The following is a 19,286-nucleotide window of genomic DNA, read 5'->3' on the forward strand; positions in this document are numbered from 1 at the left end:
GTGTTGTTTTTGTTGTTATTGAAGACCAGCCTTAGTCCATGGTGATCTGATAAGATGCATGGGATTATTTGATCTTCTTGTATATGTTGAGGCCTGTTTTATGAGAGATATATGGTCAGTTTTGGAGAAGGTTCCACGAGTTGTTGAGAAAAAGCTATGTTCTTTTATTTTAGGATAAAATATTCTATAGATGTCTGTTAAATCCATTTGGTTCATAACTTCTGTTAGTTTCACTGTGTCTTTGTTCAGTTTCTGCTTCCATGTTCTGTCCAGTGATGAGAGTGGGGTGTTGAAGTCTCCATCTATTATTCTATGTGGTGCAATATATGCTTTGAGCTTTGGTAGAGATATTTTGTTTTGTTTTTATATGAATGTGGCTACCGTTGTATTTGAAACATAGATGTTCAGGATTGAGCGTTCATCTTGATAGATTTTCCCTTTGATGAGTAAAAACTGTTCTTCCTCATCTTTTTTGATGACTTTTGGTTGAAAATCTATTTTATTCAAGATTCGGATGTCTGCTCCAGCTTGTTTCTTGGGACCATTTACTCGGAAAGTTTTTCCCCCAACCTTTCTCTTTGAGGTAGTGCCTGTCTTTGTTGCTGAGATGAGTTTCGTTTATGCAACAAAATGCTGGATCCTGTTTACATATCCAATCCCATAGTCTATGTGTTTTTACTGGAGAATTAAGTACCTTGATGTTAAGAGATAGTAGGCAATACTGATTGTTGTTTCCTGCTTTTTTTTGTTGTTAGAATTAGAGTTATGTTTATGTGTTTTTCTTCTTTGGTTTTTGTTGCAAGAAAACTAGTTTTTTGATTTTCATAGGGTGAAGTTTCTGTCTTTGAGGTGGAGTTTTCCATTTTTTATTCTTTGTAGTGCTGGATTTGTAGACAGATATTGTGCAAATTTGTTTTTCTCCTAGAATATCTTGTTTTCTCCATCTATGGTAGTTGAGAGTTATGCTGGATATAGGAACCTGGGAGGGTCTGTATGACGTCTCTCCAGGATCTTCTAGTTTTCATAGTTTCTGTTGAGAAGTCTGGTGTTATTTTGATCAGTCTGCCTTTATTTGTTACTTGTCCTTTTTTCCCTTACTGCTTTTAGTGTACTTTTTTTGTTTGTTTGTTTTGAACATTTGGTGTTTTTGGCTATTATGTGTTGGGAGGAATTTCTTTTCTGGTCCAATCTAATTGTAGTTTTATAGGCTTCTTGTATGTTGTAAAAATATTGTTGAAGATATTTACTGGGCCTTTCAGTTGAGGGTCTTCGCTCTCTTATACCCACATTTTTCTTAAGTTTGGTCTTCTCATTATGTCCTTCATTTTCTCGATGTTTTGGGTTAGGAGCTTTTTGGATTTTGCATTTTCTCTGATTTGTGTCAATGTTTTCTATGGTATCTTCTGCCCCTGAGATTCTCTCTTCCATCTCTTGTATTCTGATGGTGATGCTTCTGTCTATGACTTCTGACCTCTTTCTTAGGTTTTTTATGTTCAGGCTTGTCTCTCTTTGTGTTTTCTTTATTGTTTCCATTTTTGTTTTTAGAACCCGTATGGTTTTTTTTAGTTTCTTCATCTGTTTGCTTGTGTTTTCCTGTGTTTCTCTAAGGGCTTGTTCTTGTTTTCCTATGTTCTCCTGTGTTTTTAAGGGAGTTATTTATGTGCTTCCTGACACCCCATATTTTCAGCATGAGGGACAATTTTAAGCCCAAATCTTGTTTTTCTGATGTGTTGGGATATATACTGCTTGCTGTGGTAGGAGAGCTTGGTTCAGATGTTGCCAGTTTGTCTTGGTTTCTGTTGCTTAGGTTCTTACACTTGCCTCTTGCCAACTTCTTATCTTCACTGTTAGTTGATCTTGTTGTCTCTGAATGGAGCTTGTCTTTCCCTTGTGTCTGTTGGCTATGGGCCAGGGACTCTAGAGGGAGATTGGTCCTTGGTGTCCAGCTCTCTATGGGCAGGCTGTGAGATCCGATGACAGTGGACTGCTCTAGTTCTGAGTGCAGATGGAGGCCCGGAGGGCACAGACCCAAGCAGTAGCATGATCTCTGCACCTTGAGAGTTCCCAGAGGGCTCTTCCCAGACAATCAGTAGAGGGAGAATATGGGTTCACCAGTGGGCTCAGTAGAGAGAGAACTCCAGTGTCTCCCCTGGGTGCTCAGTTCTCTGAGAGGAGGCCATGAGTCCTGATGGCAGTGTGCTCGATCTGCCTGTGGCTCTGGGAAGAGATGGAGGCTGGACCAGTCCAATCCTAGACTGCACAGAGATCCCTGTGCCTGAGAGTTCCAGGAGGTCCTCCTTAGACAATCAGTGGAAAGAAAGTTTGGGGTCACCTGTGAGCTCCTGTTTCTCCCCTGGGCACTCAGTCCTCTACAGGTAGGCCATGAGTGCTGATAGCATTGTGTTCTATTCAGTTTTATCTAGAAAATTGTCCTCTGTTTTCTGCCTCATTATTATTTTACTGATTTAAAAATATATTTATTAATATATTGAACATATCATTTTTTTCTACTTAGGAAGAGCAAGCCGTTTGCTAATCTACATGAAGTCAAGATTCTTGCTCAGTTTGTAAATGATGTTGTGAACATTTCACGCATTTTGATGACATATTTTCAGTCCACGAATTCTTACTGTTCTACATGCAAGTACAGAATACAGAGTCTCCAGTTAAAATCACTCACACATCCAGAAAGGTAGGAACTCACAATTTCAATTACAATATTTTATCTTGATATTAAAAGCACTCTATAAGTTTTGGTGAAGAATTTATGGGTATAAATATTGAATAATTTTATTGTACATGAATTCCAGATTAATCATAGTGTAGGTTAATTTTTACTGTGGCTTTTTGTTCTCTATTTGTGGTTTCTATGTATGTACATATAACTTCAAGTATAAATGTATGTGTTTATTCTGGTATATGTACATATATGAGTGCATGCGTCTTACAAAGGCCAGAGATTAAAGTCAGCAATTTTCTTTACTCAACTGTGATTTATTCATTTATTTATTTATTTATTTACTCATTTATTTATTTATTTATTTATTTATTTGTTTGTTTATTTATTTATTTATTTATTTATTTACTTTTGGAACCTAGTCTTTCGTTGAGGTCTGAGCTCACAGATACTGTTTCATACCAGCAAGTTCCTGGGATTGGGATCTCCCGGTCTCCCCTCTTGCTCTCCTGGTTTACATGTGTACTGGGGCTTTTAACTTTGATCTTCCTGTTTGTATGGGAAGAGCTTTACCAAATGGAGTTTGTCAGTCTTATCCTTACATGCTTTGGCTGATAGGGGCATGTTCTCACTTGGTTTGAGTTGCTTTCTAAAGTGCTTTTCACAACAGTGTTTGCAGTGTGAATGCATTATTACGGAAATACAATATAATATTTTTGGAATATCCCTCACGTTTTCTTCATCCTAAAACAATTTTTACTTTCAGGACTTTTACAGGTTGCTATGGTGTCTGTTGCTTTGATTGTATTGAAAAGTCTATTGATACATTTCTTATTTTTCTCGAAAAATAAAAATTATTTTCTTTGGATAAGCATTTTTTCTGAAGTATTACAGTATTATAATATGCCTGATAATTTTATTCATATGTCTTAGAATGATTGATTATAATATTGTACTATAATAACTTTAAAACATAAAAGGTAAAAAAATAATTTTCTACTATGAAGGAATTTGATAAGTTTACTCTTGTCTTTAAATCCCATGGTCTTGGCCCTGCAAATTTTGGGTATTTTTCTTTACTTTTCTCTTCTTTGCTTTTTAATAAGCTTCCATTTAAAATTTCAATCACATCTTGAATTTATTTTTGTTTCTGTATCAATTATCTATATTCTTTGGGGATTCCTATTTTCTGTTCTACCTCCGATCTCCTCCAGATCCCCTCCTCCACTTCCCTTCAGAGAAGATCAGGCCATCGGATATCAACTGAACACAGCATGGTTGCAATAAAACTAGGTACATTCCCTCATATCAAGACTGGATGAGACAACCATGTCAGAGGAAGAGCGTCCCACTAGGAGATGAAAGAGTCTGAGATAATCCTTTGCCTCCACTGTTAGGAGTCCTACAAGAGCACCACGCTACACAGACAGAACACACATGCAGATGACCTAGATCACACACATGCTGGGTCCCTGGAGGCCACGTTAGACTCTGTGAACCCCTATAAACCATGCTTAGTAGATTCTTTGGGCTGTGTTTTCTTTGTGCCCTGATCTCTCTAGCTCCTCCAGATCTTCTTCTTCCCATTTCCCTGGCTTTGACTACTGTTTGGCTTTGGTTCCCTGCATCTTCTTTCATCAATTGTAGGATGAAGCCTCTCTGTTGGCCTAGGTACCAATTTTTTCTGTCTGGTGTGGCCTGAAACTTTCTGGGGTTTTAAGTATATTTTAAAAATACAGAATTTCTATAAATATCTTTGAGGTTGGCTTTCAAGAAGCTATTAAATTACTTTTGGACAGATGTTCTTTAGAAGACCTGATTCCATGGTATACTAGGCAGACTTGGAGAAGTATTTACCCTAGGCTAATTTACTTCCACACTTTAAACACACTTTAGCTAGCCAGTGACCTGTATGTTGTGAATTTATTGCTATCTAGCAGTTAAAACTGGGCATATTTCTGTCTCTGTATTAATGCTTAAAATCTTTCTCTTTGCAAAGGAATATTATAAAAGTAAATGGGGTAAGCCATGCTAAGGTCTCAGAAAGATTTTTAAGATAAGAAAAATACATTTCTTATCATTTGTTTTGTTATTTATATATTGCAGTAAAAACTAGATTGGATTTAGTTTTAGATATTATCTTAGAATTACTTTCAATGTTACTAAAGTTTATATTATATCAATGAAATAGCTTTTTCTGTATTATTCTGTAATAAGCAAAATATTAGAAGTATAATATTCAATGTGTATGGTAAAATAAAAAAAATAGAAGAAAATTTTTTTTCCTCGTGGGACTTGTAACAAGTAAACATTATTTTGAAATAGTGCTTTCATGAGGACACAGGACACATCAATTGTATAAAATAAAACTCTGAGAGTCATGGCACAGAAAATAGATGTCTTTCCATAATGTAAAGAAAGAAAACTGAACTCACATACACACTGTCAAAATGTAAGGTTACACATTTAAGTAGGCCTTACACACCTGCTTAAATTGTTCTTATAATATTGCATGTGCCTTATGAAGTGAAGGTTATTTAATAGGACATATATTCTACATATTAATATCCTAAATAGGACATACATTCTACGTATTAATAACATTAATCCATGGTAATTAGCTCATCAGCTTCTATTTTAAAAAAATGGAAGAAAACATCCTTGCTTTGTTCATATATTTAAGACATGCAGTCTGGAAAGGCACTGAGAAGCTGAAATAACTTTTTTATTTGTAGGTCTGACACATTTTTAATAAAAATGAGTGTAAAAATATGGCACAGGAAATTCAAGTATGAAGCCATGTTCACACATAAGTACAACAGAAGACAGCAAGAATTGGTAAAAGTTTTTGAGGAACTAAAAATCTTTCCTCAACTTTAAAAAAAAATTTAAATTATTTTTAATTTATTTCATATGTATGTGTATTTTGCCTAAGTAGGCAACCTTGTACTCCTTGCATGTAGTGGCTGCATATTCCAGAAGAGGGAATCCAATCTCCTGAAACTGTCTCTAGGGGCATTGTGGTTGTTGGAGATGGACCCCTATGGTTCTTTGGAAGAGCAAGAAGTGCCTTTATAATAGCCAGAAGCTGGAAAGAACCCAGATGTCCTTCAACAGAGGAATGGATACAGAAATTGTGATACATTTACACAATGGGGTACTACTCAGCTATTAAAACAACGGGTTTATGAAATTCCTAGGCAAACGGATGGAACTTGATGCTATCATCCTGAGTAATGTAACACAGTCACAAAAGAACACTCATGGTATGTACTCACATATAAGTGGATACTAGCTTCCCCCCCCCCCACCAAAAGAAAGCTCAGAATACTCAAGAAACCATCCTCAGAACTTATGAAGCTCAAAAAGAAGGAAGACCAGAATGTGGATGCCTCAGTCCTTCTTAGAAGGGCGAACAAAGCAGGAGAGGAAATAGAAGGTCAAATAGAGGAACAGGGATTGAATTAAAAGATCTACAGAGACTGTGTCACCTGGAGAACCACCCCATATTCAGCCACCAAACCTACACACTATTGCTGATGCCAAGAAGTATTTACTGGCAGGAACCAGATAAGAATGTCTCCTCAGAGGCTCTCCCAGAGTCTTATAGATACAGATGAGGATGCTTGCAGCTAAACATCAGACTGAACATTCCAATGAAGGAGCTAGAGAAAGGACTGGAAGAGCTGAAATGTTTGCAACTTAAACCAGCCAAGGCACTGAGGTGAAAAGGGTGAATGGGAGAGGAAGCACTTTCCTGGAAGCAAGTTGAGGGGGAGGAGGGAGGGTATTGGCAGGGAGGGTATAACCTTTGAAATGTAAATACAGAGAATATCCAATAAACTTGAAAAAATATTAAAAGAAGTGCCTTTAATTGCCCGAGAAATCTCCAGTTCCAAGAGGCACACACTACCATCTCCTACAACACAATGAAAGCAGCTTCTGCCAATATCAGAGATGTTTTCCAGTATTTGAGTACTGTCATTCTACAATTCTAGTGCTTAGTGTGAGAATGAAAGTCATAACCCATCTTTACTACTTCAAATGTGAAGTATCCTTTTAATTTTTAAGATGATCAGAGTTTATATTATATAATGGAAACATAAAATGTATGTCTTATGAAAGCCAAGCATTTTGCACAGTCTGCTTCTAAGTGTTTTATAACAGTGACAGCTGTAGTGGTTCTGCCTGCATATACTGGGTAGAGCCAGTTTAAAGTGAACCCAAGACCAACCTGAGCTATGTAACAACACAAACAATCAAACAAAAATAGACAACAACAACACCCAAGAGCAATTCCACCAGGTAGTACGCTGATAAAAGGAAGATAACCTACAAGGTTGACTTGACATCTTTTGACTTAGTTACTGTTGATGATTTAAAAAAAAAAGTTTATTTCTACCATGTGCTAATTTTTCCTTTCTATAGCTTTTTACAAAACGTTTGCTATTTAATTTGATTTCTTGTGTTTTTTGTTTGTTATTTTTGGTTTTGTCTGCAAGTTTCTTCAAAGATAAACAGGAAAATAAGAAACTGGACATGATTCTTAAGTAACCACAGTTTTTTTGATAAATTAGACAACTCAAATACTGTATACAATGTCTCATAAGAGGAGCAATATGGTACATGGGGTAATTTCTAATTCCCTTCATTTGGAAAATTAGCTAGTTACAGAATAGACTATTCTAACGTTACATTACAGTTATACAGTAAAAGGAAAAAGTTGCTACTTTACTCACAGCTGTTTCCCTCTTTTTTTCTCTTTTAAAGACCACCTATTTGTAAGTATGGTTTTGCACTTAAAGAAAGAAGAAGGATAGATCTTCAACCGGAAGCATGTAAGACACAGATGGGGTGAACGCCTTCTTTCAAACAGTTTTAAATATAGAATAACAAATTTGTCAACTGCAGCAATGTAACCAGCCACTGCTTTAGAATGTATCATTCAATATGTAATTCAGGTGTATCTATTTCAACACATTTCTGCAAATCAAAAATTATAAAACCAAGCATGCACATGACAAAATGCATTCTGAATCTCTTCTAAAGCTGTTTGTTCTTACCTTCATCCTATGTGAAATTTAATATGGAATGTTTACATCTGCTACCTAGTCTACTAATAAGTGAATAAGCATGGTTCCTAAGAAAAATGGAAAGTTTGCAGTGGAGCAAATTCAATATCACTGTATATCTCTAATATGGAAAATTACTTTTTTATATTGGAAAACATACTGTTTAGTGAAATAAGTTGGGTTCATGTGAACCTTGTGAACATAAAGAACTTGTAATGTACTGCCAATCAATTGTTGTGCTCAGTAAATTAATAATTCATAGACCTACATTTCTTAAAAGGAAATCCTAAATCCTTGATTTAATAATAGGAATTTTAAAGTGGATTAATTTATCTTCTTTTCCCCTAAGAAATGTTTGTGAAGTTTACTCAACAAAACTATGGACAGTGTCTGTTCATTGTGATGATGAAAATCAACATGATTCTACCTAATAGAGACAAGGATCATTATTAATTTTGGAATACCTTAACCTATCATAAATTTTAAAACCTGATATACAAGTCTTGTTTCAAAACTGATGAGGAGACTTCAGCAGAATAATGCTGAAGACTCAGTGCACAACTCAGATTCAATGTCTGGATACCTGTCAGTCATCTTGTGAATGTCTTTCATCAACTTGTAATTTGAAGAACTAGATTAATTATCATTCTTATTTGAAATACAATCTGTATTTCCGTGACTTTGTGCAACCCACCTGTGTAATCGAGACACTTCTATGCCATAGATTTTCTTACATGTATCTCCACCTCTCTATACTTCGTGTTATATGTTTATTTTTTATTTTTATTGAATATTTCATGTATTTACATTTCAAATGTTATCCCCTTTGCTCCCCATCTCATTCCCTCTCCCCATCACCTTGCTTCTTTGAGGATGCCCCGACACTCATGCACTCCCACCTCATCGCCCTGGCATTCCCCTATACTGAGGATATAGCCTTCACAGGACCAAAAGCTTCTCCTATTGATGCCAGAGAATGCTATCTTCTGCTACATTTGTGGCTGGACACATGGGTCCCTCCATGTGTGCTCATTTGTTGGTGTTTTCGTCCTTGGGAGCTATGGGGGTTTTGTTGGTTGATATTGTTGTTCTTCCTATGGGGTTGGAAACCCCTAGAAGTCCTTCAGTCCTTTCTCTAACTCCTATATAAGTTCCTGTGCTCAGTCTAATGGTTAGCTGTAAGCATCCTCATCTGTATCAGTAAGGCACTGGCAGAGCCTCTCAGAAGACATCCTTATCAGGCTCCTGTCAGCAAACACTTCTTGCAATCAGCTGATACCAAGATACCAGCTAATACCAAACCATCATAGTGACTGGGTTTGGTGGATGCATTTAAGATACATCCCCAGGTGGTGCAGTCTCTGGATGACCTTTTCTTCAGTCCCTACTCTACTTTTTGTCTCCCGAGAATATTTTGTTCTCCTTTCTAAGACGGACTGAAGTACCCACATTTTGGACTACCTACTTTTGGAGCTTCATATGGTATGTGAATTGTTTATTGGGTATTCTGAGCATTTGGGCTAGTTTTTTACTTATCAGTGAGTGCATACCATGTGTGTTTATTGTGACTGGGTTACTTCTTTCAGGATGAGAGCTTCAAGTTCCAACCATTTTCTCAGTAATTTCATGTAGTATTGTTCTGATTAGCTGGGTAGTAAGCCATTGTGTAAATGTACCACAATTTCTATATTCACTCCTCTGTTGAAGGACATCTGGGTTCTTTTCAGCTTCTGGCTATTATAAATGAGGCTGCTATGAACATGGTGGAGCATGTGTCCTTGTTATATGTTGGAGTGTCTTTTGGGTATATGACCAGGAGTGGTATAGCTTGGACCTCTCATTCAGAGATTGCCTTATCTGGGGATCCACAACAAGATATTTTATTTTATTATTGGTTATTGTGAAGGGTGTCATTTCTCTCATTTCTTTCTTAGCCTGTTTATCCTTTGAATAGAGGAAGCCCACTGATTTGTTTGAGTTAATTTTATATCCAGCCACTTTGCTGAACTTGTTTATCAGGTTTAGGAGTTCTCTGTTGGAAATTAAGGTCATGTAATTATACTACGATATAGTCTGCAAATAGTTGATTTTTGACTTCATCCTTTCCAATTTGTATCATTTTGAAACGCTTTTGTTGTCTAATCATTATGGTTAGGACTTCCAGTACTATATTGAGTAGGTAGGGGGAGACTGGGCAACCTTGTTTTGTCTCTGAGTTTAGTAGGATTGCTTTGGGTTTCTCACCATTTAGTTTGATGTTGACTACTGGTTTGCTATATATTGCTTTTACTATGTTTAGGTATGGGCCTTGAATTCCTGATCTTTCAAGACTTTTAACATTAAGGGGTATTGAATTTTGTCAAATGCTTTCTCAGCATCTAATGGGACGATTATGTGGTTTTCTTCTTTGAGTTTGTTTATATAGTGGAATACATTGATAGATTTCTGTACACGGAACCATCCCTGCAATCCTGGGATAAAGCCTACTTGATTATGGTAAATGACAGTTTTGATGTATTATTAGATTCAATTTGTGAGAATTTTCTTAAGTATTTTTCCATCAATATTCCTGAGGAAATTGGTCTGAACTTTCTTTGTAGGGTCTTTGTGAGGTTTAATTGTAAGTGTAATGGTGGCTTCAAAGAACAAATTAAGTAGTGTTCCTTCTGTTTCTATTTTGTGGAATAGTTTACAGAGTATTGGTACTAGGTCTTCTATGAAAGTCTGATAGAATTCTACACTAAACCCATCTGGTTTTTTTTTTTTTTTTTTTGATTAGATCATTTACTCATTTCATAATATATATTCTCTGTATATTAAAAGGCCATGTACTATAGATGTTTTCAAAATCAGATTATTGATATCACTACAAGAAGTACTTTTCTAGACTATCAAGTTTAGAAATGGGGGCTATGTAAAACAGCTGTTTTTTGTCTCTACAAGCCCACATCAGTGTTCGTATCTGAGCAATAATTTGTCATCAGAGTGAGAGAGACAAAAATGTCATGTCCAAGATGGTAAGTTATAAATTTCTATTTTAACAACACACATATTTATCCCATTCTTAATTTTCTATCAGAGAACATACAGATTGATAACCACTCACCAATGTTTAAAAACCAAGTGATGTAGGTTTTATGACAGTATCTGTAAAAGATGATTCAGGATGACAACTAGAGTGTTACTGTGTGTGTGTGTGTATGTGTGTGTGTATGTGTGTGTATATGTGTGTGTATGTGTGTGTGTGTATGTGTGTGTATGTGCTTGTGTGTGTATGTGTGTGTATGTGTGTGTGTGTATGTGTGTGTGTGTGTATGTGTGTGTGTGTGTATGTGTCATGCACACATACAGAGTTTTTCCTCTCTGATAATTTAATTCAACTTTTATCTTGAGTGGATAGATTTGTAAAGCATAAAATAAAAATTTAAGAAAACATCTTAAGGGTGTCAAATTTATGGGAACTGGCAGCTTATTAAATGGAAAGTTTCAGAGAGCTTTTGTGATTATATTTAGGTGGAGAAGCATTTTAAGATGACTCATTTCCATCACTAACTTACATTGGAGAATATGTGTACATGTCTTTGTGTTCCTGTGAAGCACAGAGTTGGATTAGAACACCAGTGTCACTATACATGCTCTTCTGGGCTCACAGGATGCTTTCTTTTTTTAATTAAACAGCTTTATTTTTAAAAATAGAGATGAATGTATAGATGTTAAAGCATTTTTTCATACAACTATATGAATATATTTTTGTCAGTACTTGATTTTTTTTAAAAGTTTGATAGTATGCATTGAAAAATTACTAGCTACAATGAGCATAAAGTACATATAAAACCAAACATAACATGGAAATATTCAAAGTTTTCTTGGTGTGTAGAGATTAAACATAATGATTTTGAAAAACCAAGAATTTTCACAAGCCTATATTCTTAGCTCTTGAGTTATTCATGACTTAAGGTCTAGGTGTACCCCACTCTGAGAGGGTACTATATATTTGTTTGTTTTTCTAAGAAGGACTGAGGATTTCACAGGTTGCCCTTCTTTTTTAGCTTCATATGGTCTATGAGTTTTTTCTTGGGTGTTCAGAGCTTTTTGGGACTAGTAACTTATCAGTAACTGCATATTATGTCTGTTCTTTTGTGACTGGGTTACCTCACTCAGGATGATATTCTCTAGTTCCATCTATTTGCTTAGGAATTTCATAAAGTCATTGTTTCTAATAGCTGCATAGGATTCTATTGTGTAAATGTACCACAGTTTCTGTATCGATTAATTTACTAAAGGACATCTGGGTTCTTTCCAGTTTCTGGCTATTATAAATAGGGCTGATATGAAAATCTTGAAGCATGTGTCCTTATTATATGTTGGGGCATCATTGGGGTATATGCCCAGAAGTGGAATAAGTTGGCCTTCAGTTAGCACTATGTCCAATTTTCTGAGGAATCACCAGACTGATTTCCAGAGTGGTTGTACTAGTTTACAACCCCACCAGCAGTGGAGAAGTGTTCCTCTTTCTCCTCATCCTTGCCAGCATCTGCTGTCACCTGAGTTTTTGATCTTAGCCATTCTGACTGGTGTGAGGTTGGAATCTCAGGGTTGTTTTGATTTGCATTTCCCTGATGCATTTCCTTAGGTGCTTCTTAGCCGTTTGATATTCCTCTGTTGAGAATTCTTTGTTTATCTCTGTACCCCATTTTTTAATAGAATTGTTTTACTCTCTGGAGTCTAACTTCTTGAGTTCTTTATATATATATATATATATATATATATATATATATATATATATATATATATATATATATATATATATATATATATATAAAGAATATATATATAAAGAATATATATATATTGGATATTAGGCCTGTATCAGATGTGGGACTGGTAAAGATCTTTTCCCAATCTGTTGGCTGCTGTTTGTTTTCTTGACAGTGTCCTTAGCCTTACAGAAACTTTGCAATCTCATTAAGTCCCATTTGTCAATCTTTGACCTTAGAGCACGAGCCATTGGTGTTCTGTTCAGGAAAATTTCTTCTATGCCTATATGATCTAAGATTTTACCCACTTTGTCTTCCAATAGTTTCAGTGTACCTTGTTTTATGTGGAGATCTTTGACCGACTTGCACTTGAGATTTGTACAAGAAGATAAGAGAGAATCAATTTGCATTCTTCTGCATGCTTTCAGTTATGCTTTCATTTTCATTAAATTGTAAAAAATCCTTAATTTCTTTCTTTATTTCTTCATTGACCATGTTATTGTTGAGTAGCATATTGTTCAGCTTCCATATGTATGTGGGCTTTTGTTGTCTTTGTTGTTATTAAAGACCAGCCTTAGTTCATGGTGAACTGATAAGATGCATGGGAGTATTTCAATTTTCTTATATCTGTGAAGCTTGTTTTGTGACTGACTATATGATCAATTTTGGAAAAGATACCATGAGGTGCTGATAAGAAGGTATATTCTTTTGTTTTAGGATAAAATGTTCTTTAGATGTCCATTAATTCCAACTGGTTCATAACCTCTGCTAGTTTTGCTGTGTCTCTGTTTAGTTTCTGTTTCCATGATTTCTCCATTGATGAGACTGTGGTGTTGAAGTCTTCCACTATTACTGTGTGTAGTGCAATGTATGCTTTGAGGTTTAGTAAAGTTTCTTTTACAAATATTGGTGCCAATGCATTTGGAGCATAGATGTTTCAGACTGAGAGTTCATCCTGATAGAGTTTTCCTTTGATGAATAAAGTGTCCTTCCTAATCTTTTTTATTTTGATAACTTTTGGTTGAAAATCTATTTGATTTTATTTGATATTAGGATGGCTACTCCAGCTTGTTTCTTGAGACCATTTTCTTGGAATTTTTTTTCCTAGCCTTTTATTCTGAGGTAGTGTCTATTCCTGTCTTTGCCTGTGTTTGAGATGAGTTTCTTGTATTTAGCAAAATGCTGGATCCTGTTCATTTGTCCAGTCTGATATTCTATGTCGTTTTATTGGGGAACTGAGTTCATTGATGTTAAGAGATATTAAAGAATAATGATTGTTGTTTACTGTTATTTTTGTTATTAGAGGTAGAATTAAATTTGTTTACTTATCTTCTTTTGGGTTTGTTGCAAGATTACTTTCTTGCTTTTCTTAGGGTGTAATTTCCCTCATTGTGTTCATTTTTCCATCTATTATCCTTGTAGGACTAGATTTATGGACAGATATTGTTTAAATTTGGTTTTGTCTTGGAATAGCTTGCTTTCTCCACTTATGGTAATTGAGAATTTTGCTGATGTAGTAACCTGGGCTCATTTGTGTTCTCTTAGGGTCTGAATGATGCCTGTCCAGCATCTTTTACCTTTCGTAATCTCTGTTGAGAAGTCTGGTGTAATTCGGATCAGTCTGTGTTTATATGTTATTTGTCGTTTTTACCTTACTGCTTTTATTATTTTTTTGAAGATTTGTTGTTTTGACTATTATGTTTTGGGAGGATTTTCCTTTCTTGTCCAAGCTATTTGGAATTCTGTAGGCTTCTTTTATGTTTATGGGCATCTTTATCTTTAGACTAGGGAAGTTTTGTTTTGTAATTTTGCTAAGCTATTTATTGGCCCTTTAATTTGGGAATCTTGTACTCTTCTATACCTATTTTCCTTAAGTTTGGTGTTCTCATTATGTCCTGGATTTCCTGGGTTAACTGGGTTAGGAGATTTTTGCTTTTTGCATTTTCTTTGACTATTGTGTCAATGTTTTCTATGGTATCTTCTGTCCCTGAGATTCTCTCTTCTATTTCTTGTATTCTGTTTGTGATGCTTAAGTCTCTGACTCCTGATCTCTTTCCTAGGGTTTCTGTCTCCAGAGTTGTCTCCCTTTTTGATTTATTTTTATTTTTAGATCCTGGATGGTTTTTTTCAATCCCTTCACCTGTTTGCTTGTGTTTTTCTGTAACTTTTTAAGGGCCTTTGTGTTTCTTCTTTAAGGGCTTCTACTTGTTTATTTGTCTTCTCCTGTAGTTTTTTAAGGGAGTTATTTATGTACTTTTAAAATTCCTCTATCTTCATCATGAGATATGATTTTAAGTCCAAATCTTGCTTTTCCAGCGTTCTGGGATATCCAGTACTTGTTGTAGTTGGAAAATTAGATTCTCATGATGCTAAATAGTCTTGGTTTCTGTTGGTTAGGCTCTTGTGCTTGCAATTCCACATTTTCCTTTTTTTTAAATGTTATTTGTCCTTTCTGTTTCTGACTGGAGATTGTCCCTCCTGTTGTCCTCTGATCCTGTGATCTTGGGAGTGAGAGTACTCCTGGGAACACTCTCTGGTTTTGGACAGCTATGAGACAGCCTTAGCTCTGGGCAAAGAAGAAAACCAAAAGGTTTCTGTCCCAGGCCACCCAGCTGCCTCTGAGTGCTCCCGGCTGTTCTCTCCTCAGACAGTGGAGTAAAATTTAGGTCTCACATGTGGGCTTAGGAGTGAGAGTGCTTCTGGGAGACCAGCTGTCTCTGGGCAGGTTTTGGGTCTGGAGGACTTTGGGACAGCCCCAGCTCTGGGTGTGTTATATGTTTTTAAAGCAAAATAAGAAATAGTGAGTGTAGTTGCCTGCAGAGTAAAGACAAGGCATCAGATCATCAGGAGCTGGGGTTACAGGTAGTCTTGAACCTCTCAAGCATGAGTACTGGGAACTGAACTCAGGTCCTCTGTAAGAACAGTAAATACTTTTAATGGCTCAGACATCTCATCATCTCTGTTTCTATCATTTTTATACAGGTTTAGGAAATTCGATTGAGGAACAGGCAAGTGATTCATTTTCTTGCCAAAATTATTAATCTAGCTGAATACACTACTTTATGTCATATTTGTCAGAATAAGCGAAATTTCTGTTGATATATCAAAATTATCAAATGACAAACTGGTGTGAGAACGGTGCTAGAATTACAATAGCTTCTTCAATATTGAGCTCCATGTCTCCATCTTCATTAAACTACAAGTAGTAACGACTTCTAAAATCTCTCAATACCACTGTCAGTTGGGACCTTCAACATATAATCCTTCATCCAGCTGACCATTAAGATGCTATTATAATGATATTATAGCACCATTACGTCTATGCATTGAAATCTTTACTTGAAACATCTCATGTACAAATTTTCTGTAAGCATGCACTTTGAATATCCTCAGTGACTGGGTTAAGAATCAAGTAATAAAGGATGAATGATGAAAGATATTGGGAAGACATTTTGGGGCATGATTTGATTGTTCTATAATGAGTAGTTAGTGAGCATTCTGTAAATCTATGAATGAATAAGTGAGCAAGAAGTCAAATCCTCCACAGAAGCCTAGATCAAAAGGGGGAGCTTGGCTCTCTAAAAGTGTGATGTGGCTGGGGAATATTGAGCCAAATGACACAGAATTTGCTGAATGTGACCATCTTGTCAAGCTCACAGAAACACATGCTGTTCTTCTGGGGTGTGTTTTTAGATTTTTCAGATGAAGACACTGCTAAACATTCCTAAACAGCCCCAAGACAAAAATATATAATTTTGGTTTGCAGGTAACAATAATAACATAGATGGAAAGCATTGCAGGGGTACTTTTGAGATGTAGGACTTAAAACATGAAGAGAATGTACCTTAATATTTTATTGTCTTGGAAACATAAGGTATATGAAAAATTTTATAAAAGTCTGAAAGGTGAACAGCTGGTAATACAGATGGTGTTGATGAATTGAATTTGGATTTCTGTGCCATGGCTTACATTTCTGGAATGCTAGGCTCTTGGCTCAGAGTAGAATTTTGTCTCATAGGGACATGGAAGATTGTTTTTGCATGCAGGCTAAAAGTGGTTTAAGTGGAACACAAAATTACAGAAAGTGTTTGAAGATTATGTTTAAAGCCACCATTCACCAAGACTCATTGTGCCAAATTGCATACTCTTCAAGGTTTCTTTGCTTGATCCTTATCAACAGGAAAACAGTATTTAGCTCAGACTCATCCACATTACCATTTTCCCCTGGAGCCTTTCCTTGGTTGTTCCCATGGTTAATTTATTTGTCCCACGCATGCCTTCCACCTTTGCCTCTGTCTCCCTTGTTAACCATAAATACTGTCCATATTTGTATGATAAGATGGCTCTTAGGTATCTCAGGACACTTGTATCCCATCCTGATAGTGCAATTAGAAACATATATGTCTTTATTTCAGGGTATCAATGAAAGTCAGAATTATTTCAGTTGTTTAGTGACCTATGTCAAATTAAATAAAGGAAGCAATAACATTTTCAAGTTTCTTTCTTGTCAGTGGGGTGAAGAGTGGGCAGCAATCATTAATATCAGACTGTCTGGAACAAAATGTTACAGATAGGTCTGCTTGAAGATCAGAGTATTCTTGGAGATAATTTGATATTTTCTAGGTTTCAAACATTTTCAAAACAAGAATTAGGTATGACAAGATTTTGACCAAGACAGAGTATAAAATAAGTTTAATTAGAAACAAATTGAAAAATATTCTCCTAACTTTGAGTATTAAAACAGTCATTAACATCAGAACAAATAAACTAGAAGTCATTTTAATGTCGTTCATTATTAGCATGTTAGGAAAATTAAACATTGCTTGCAAGAAAGCAGTGTCCACAGCTATACAGATTCTAAAATCACTACACTCTATCAGATGACTCTGTCATTAGTTTTAACAGTTTGTTATAGAGATTTAAAAATATGTATCAATGTTATTTACTTCCAGAGCTTTCATCAACACTAGCACTTAATATTTTTTGGTTTAAATATGTATTCAGTTTTTATATGCAATAAAGAAAAATATTAAAGAAAAATTATTTAAAATCTATATCAGGGTTGTGATGGTGTAGTATACAGGTGCTATATTACTTCAATATCTCTTTTCACTGAATAATAGAATATATAGGTTATGAAGTTATCTTATTATATAGGAATGTATAGAAAATTTAAATTCAACAACGAGGCTGCTTTGGCAAGCAATCATAGCCAAAGGCCTTCTAGGTCTATATAACTCAGCCAAAAGGTAGAAACACTCTCGGTTATAATATGATCTGGCTGGAATACAGATATGCTTTTAGTATACACATTTAATACCTCACAATGAAGGTAAGGTTCGTTATTAGAGGGAAGTAGCCATGTTTGAAAGTGACATGTAATTGAGGGTCAGACAAAGTAACAAATTAGGAAAAAAATTGACAAAATGAGTCAGGGATAGGATAAGTCCAAGCCATGATAGACCAGCATAGTAAAGATAAGAAAGCAAGATTACTTAATAGCAGAGGCAGGGTGGGGGTAGAGAGAGAAAAAGAGAGAGAGAAAGAGAGAGAGAGAAAGAGAGAGAGAGAGAGAGAGAGAGAGAGAGAGAGAGAGAGAGAGACTGAGGTAGGTAGGTAGGTAAGGATGAATTAGGGAGGGAGGGAGGGAGGGGGAGGGAGGGAGGGAGGAAGGGAGAGAGGGGGAAGGAGGGAGGGAGGGAGGGAGGAAGGGAGAGAGGGGGAGAGAGGGAGGGAGGGAGGGAGAGAGGATACAGGTTACAGAGAGAACGAACTAGACACAGGTAAAGATGGAACATGCAAAAGAATGAGAAGGAGCAACTAAATTATTACATATAACCAAAGTTAGCATGATGTAAGTAAGCAAAACAATTTTGTCAGAAGCAGAGAGAAACCAAGTTGGGCCTAAGACTATACCACAGGAAAAAAATTATCTGGACTCAGTCCAAGCCATATATTCACAGAGCTTGGGTAGGGCTCTCATCTCATCTCTTCACTTCATCTGTGGAAATAAAAGTGATATTTACAGAAAAGTTAATCACAACATTCCAGGTTCAAAAAAAAAAAAAAAAAAAAAAAAAACCTCAGAAACAAAAGCAATTCTTCCCTTATATATTCTATACAGTAACTATAATGAAAGATATTTTTTTTCTTTTATCCAAATCTTTAGATTGACTCTTTAGTATAAAAATGGTATCCATTTTAATGGGGTCCTGTTTGCCAGTTGCTCTTAATCCAGTTATTGGATGATGTAGTAGATTGGCCTGATGATGCTCGCATTCCAGTGCTAACTTGGGCCTTCAAACCTGATTGCCCCAGAGAGGTGAGTGTCCACACTGAAAAGCTAGCTTAGTGACCCTGTCCCCAGTTAATTGTGAGTGAGAAATTAAAATGCTAACAGCCAATATCTGGGCAGAAGAAAGACATAGGTGTAGTTGAGGTTTCAAGGTACTGAGGTAGAGAGGACCATGAGATGGAAAAAGAGGAAGAAGAACTGTTATGGTATAAAAAAAAAAGGTGCAGGAGAAGAGAAGGGCCAAGTGCTCAGGGGTTAAGAGAGAGGAGAGCATAGCCCTGAGAATTGCCCAGATGAAACATCAAATACTAACTTGGGGTTATCAATAGGGAAATATATTCTAACATGGAGGCTTGGCAGCTGCCTTGCTCTTATGCTGATGATGGATTATTGCAAATATAAAGGCTTTTTTTGTTTGTTGGTTTGTTTGTTTTTTTTTTATTGTTTTGTTTTCCAGAAACTCAATGATCAAGGTGGAGAAGCAG

At 35.9% G+C, this 19,286-nt stretch overlaps 1 protein-coding gene across 1 annotated transcript in view; it reads left to right on the forward strand.

The window, feature by feature from the left end:
• Nucleotides 1-7,535, forward strand: part of LIPI (lipase I) — a gene marked incomplete at both ends in the record, with an annotated part of 32,733 nt that extends 25,198 nt beyond the window's left edge. Inside the window, 2 exons of the mRNA XM_080919230.1 lie at nucleotides 2,516-2,692; nucleotides 7,448-7,535. Coding sequence (XP_080775356.1) covers nucleotides 2,516-2,692; nucleotides 7,448-7,535 — 265 coding nt within the window. The remainder of the gene's footprint in view (nucleotides 1-2,515; nucleotides 2,693-7,447) is intronic.
• Between the last annotated feature and the right edge of the window lie 11,751 nt (nucleotides 7,536-19,286).

Source organism: Micromys minutus, assembly GCF_963924665.1.
Source record: "Micromys minutus genome assembly, chromosome: 7".
Lineage (NCBI taxonomy): Eukaryota > Metazoa > Chordata > Mammalia > Rodentia > Muridae > Micromys > Micromys minutus.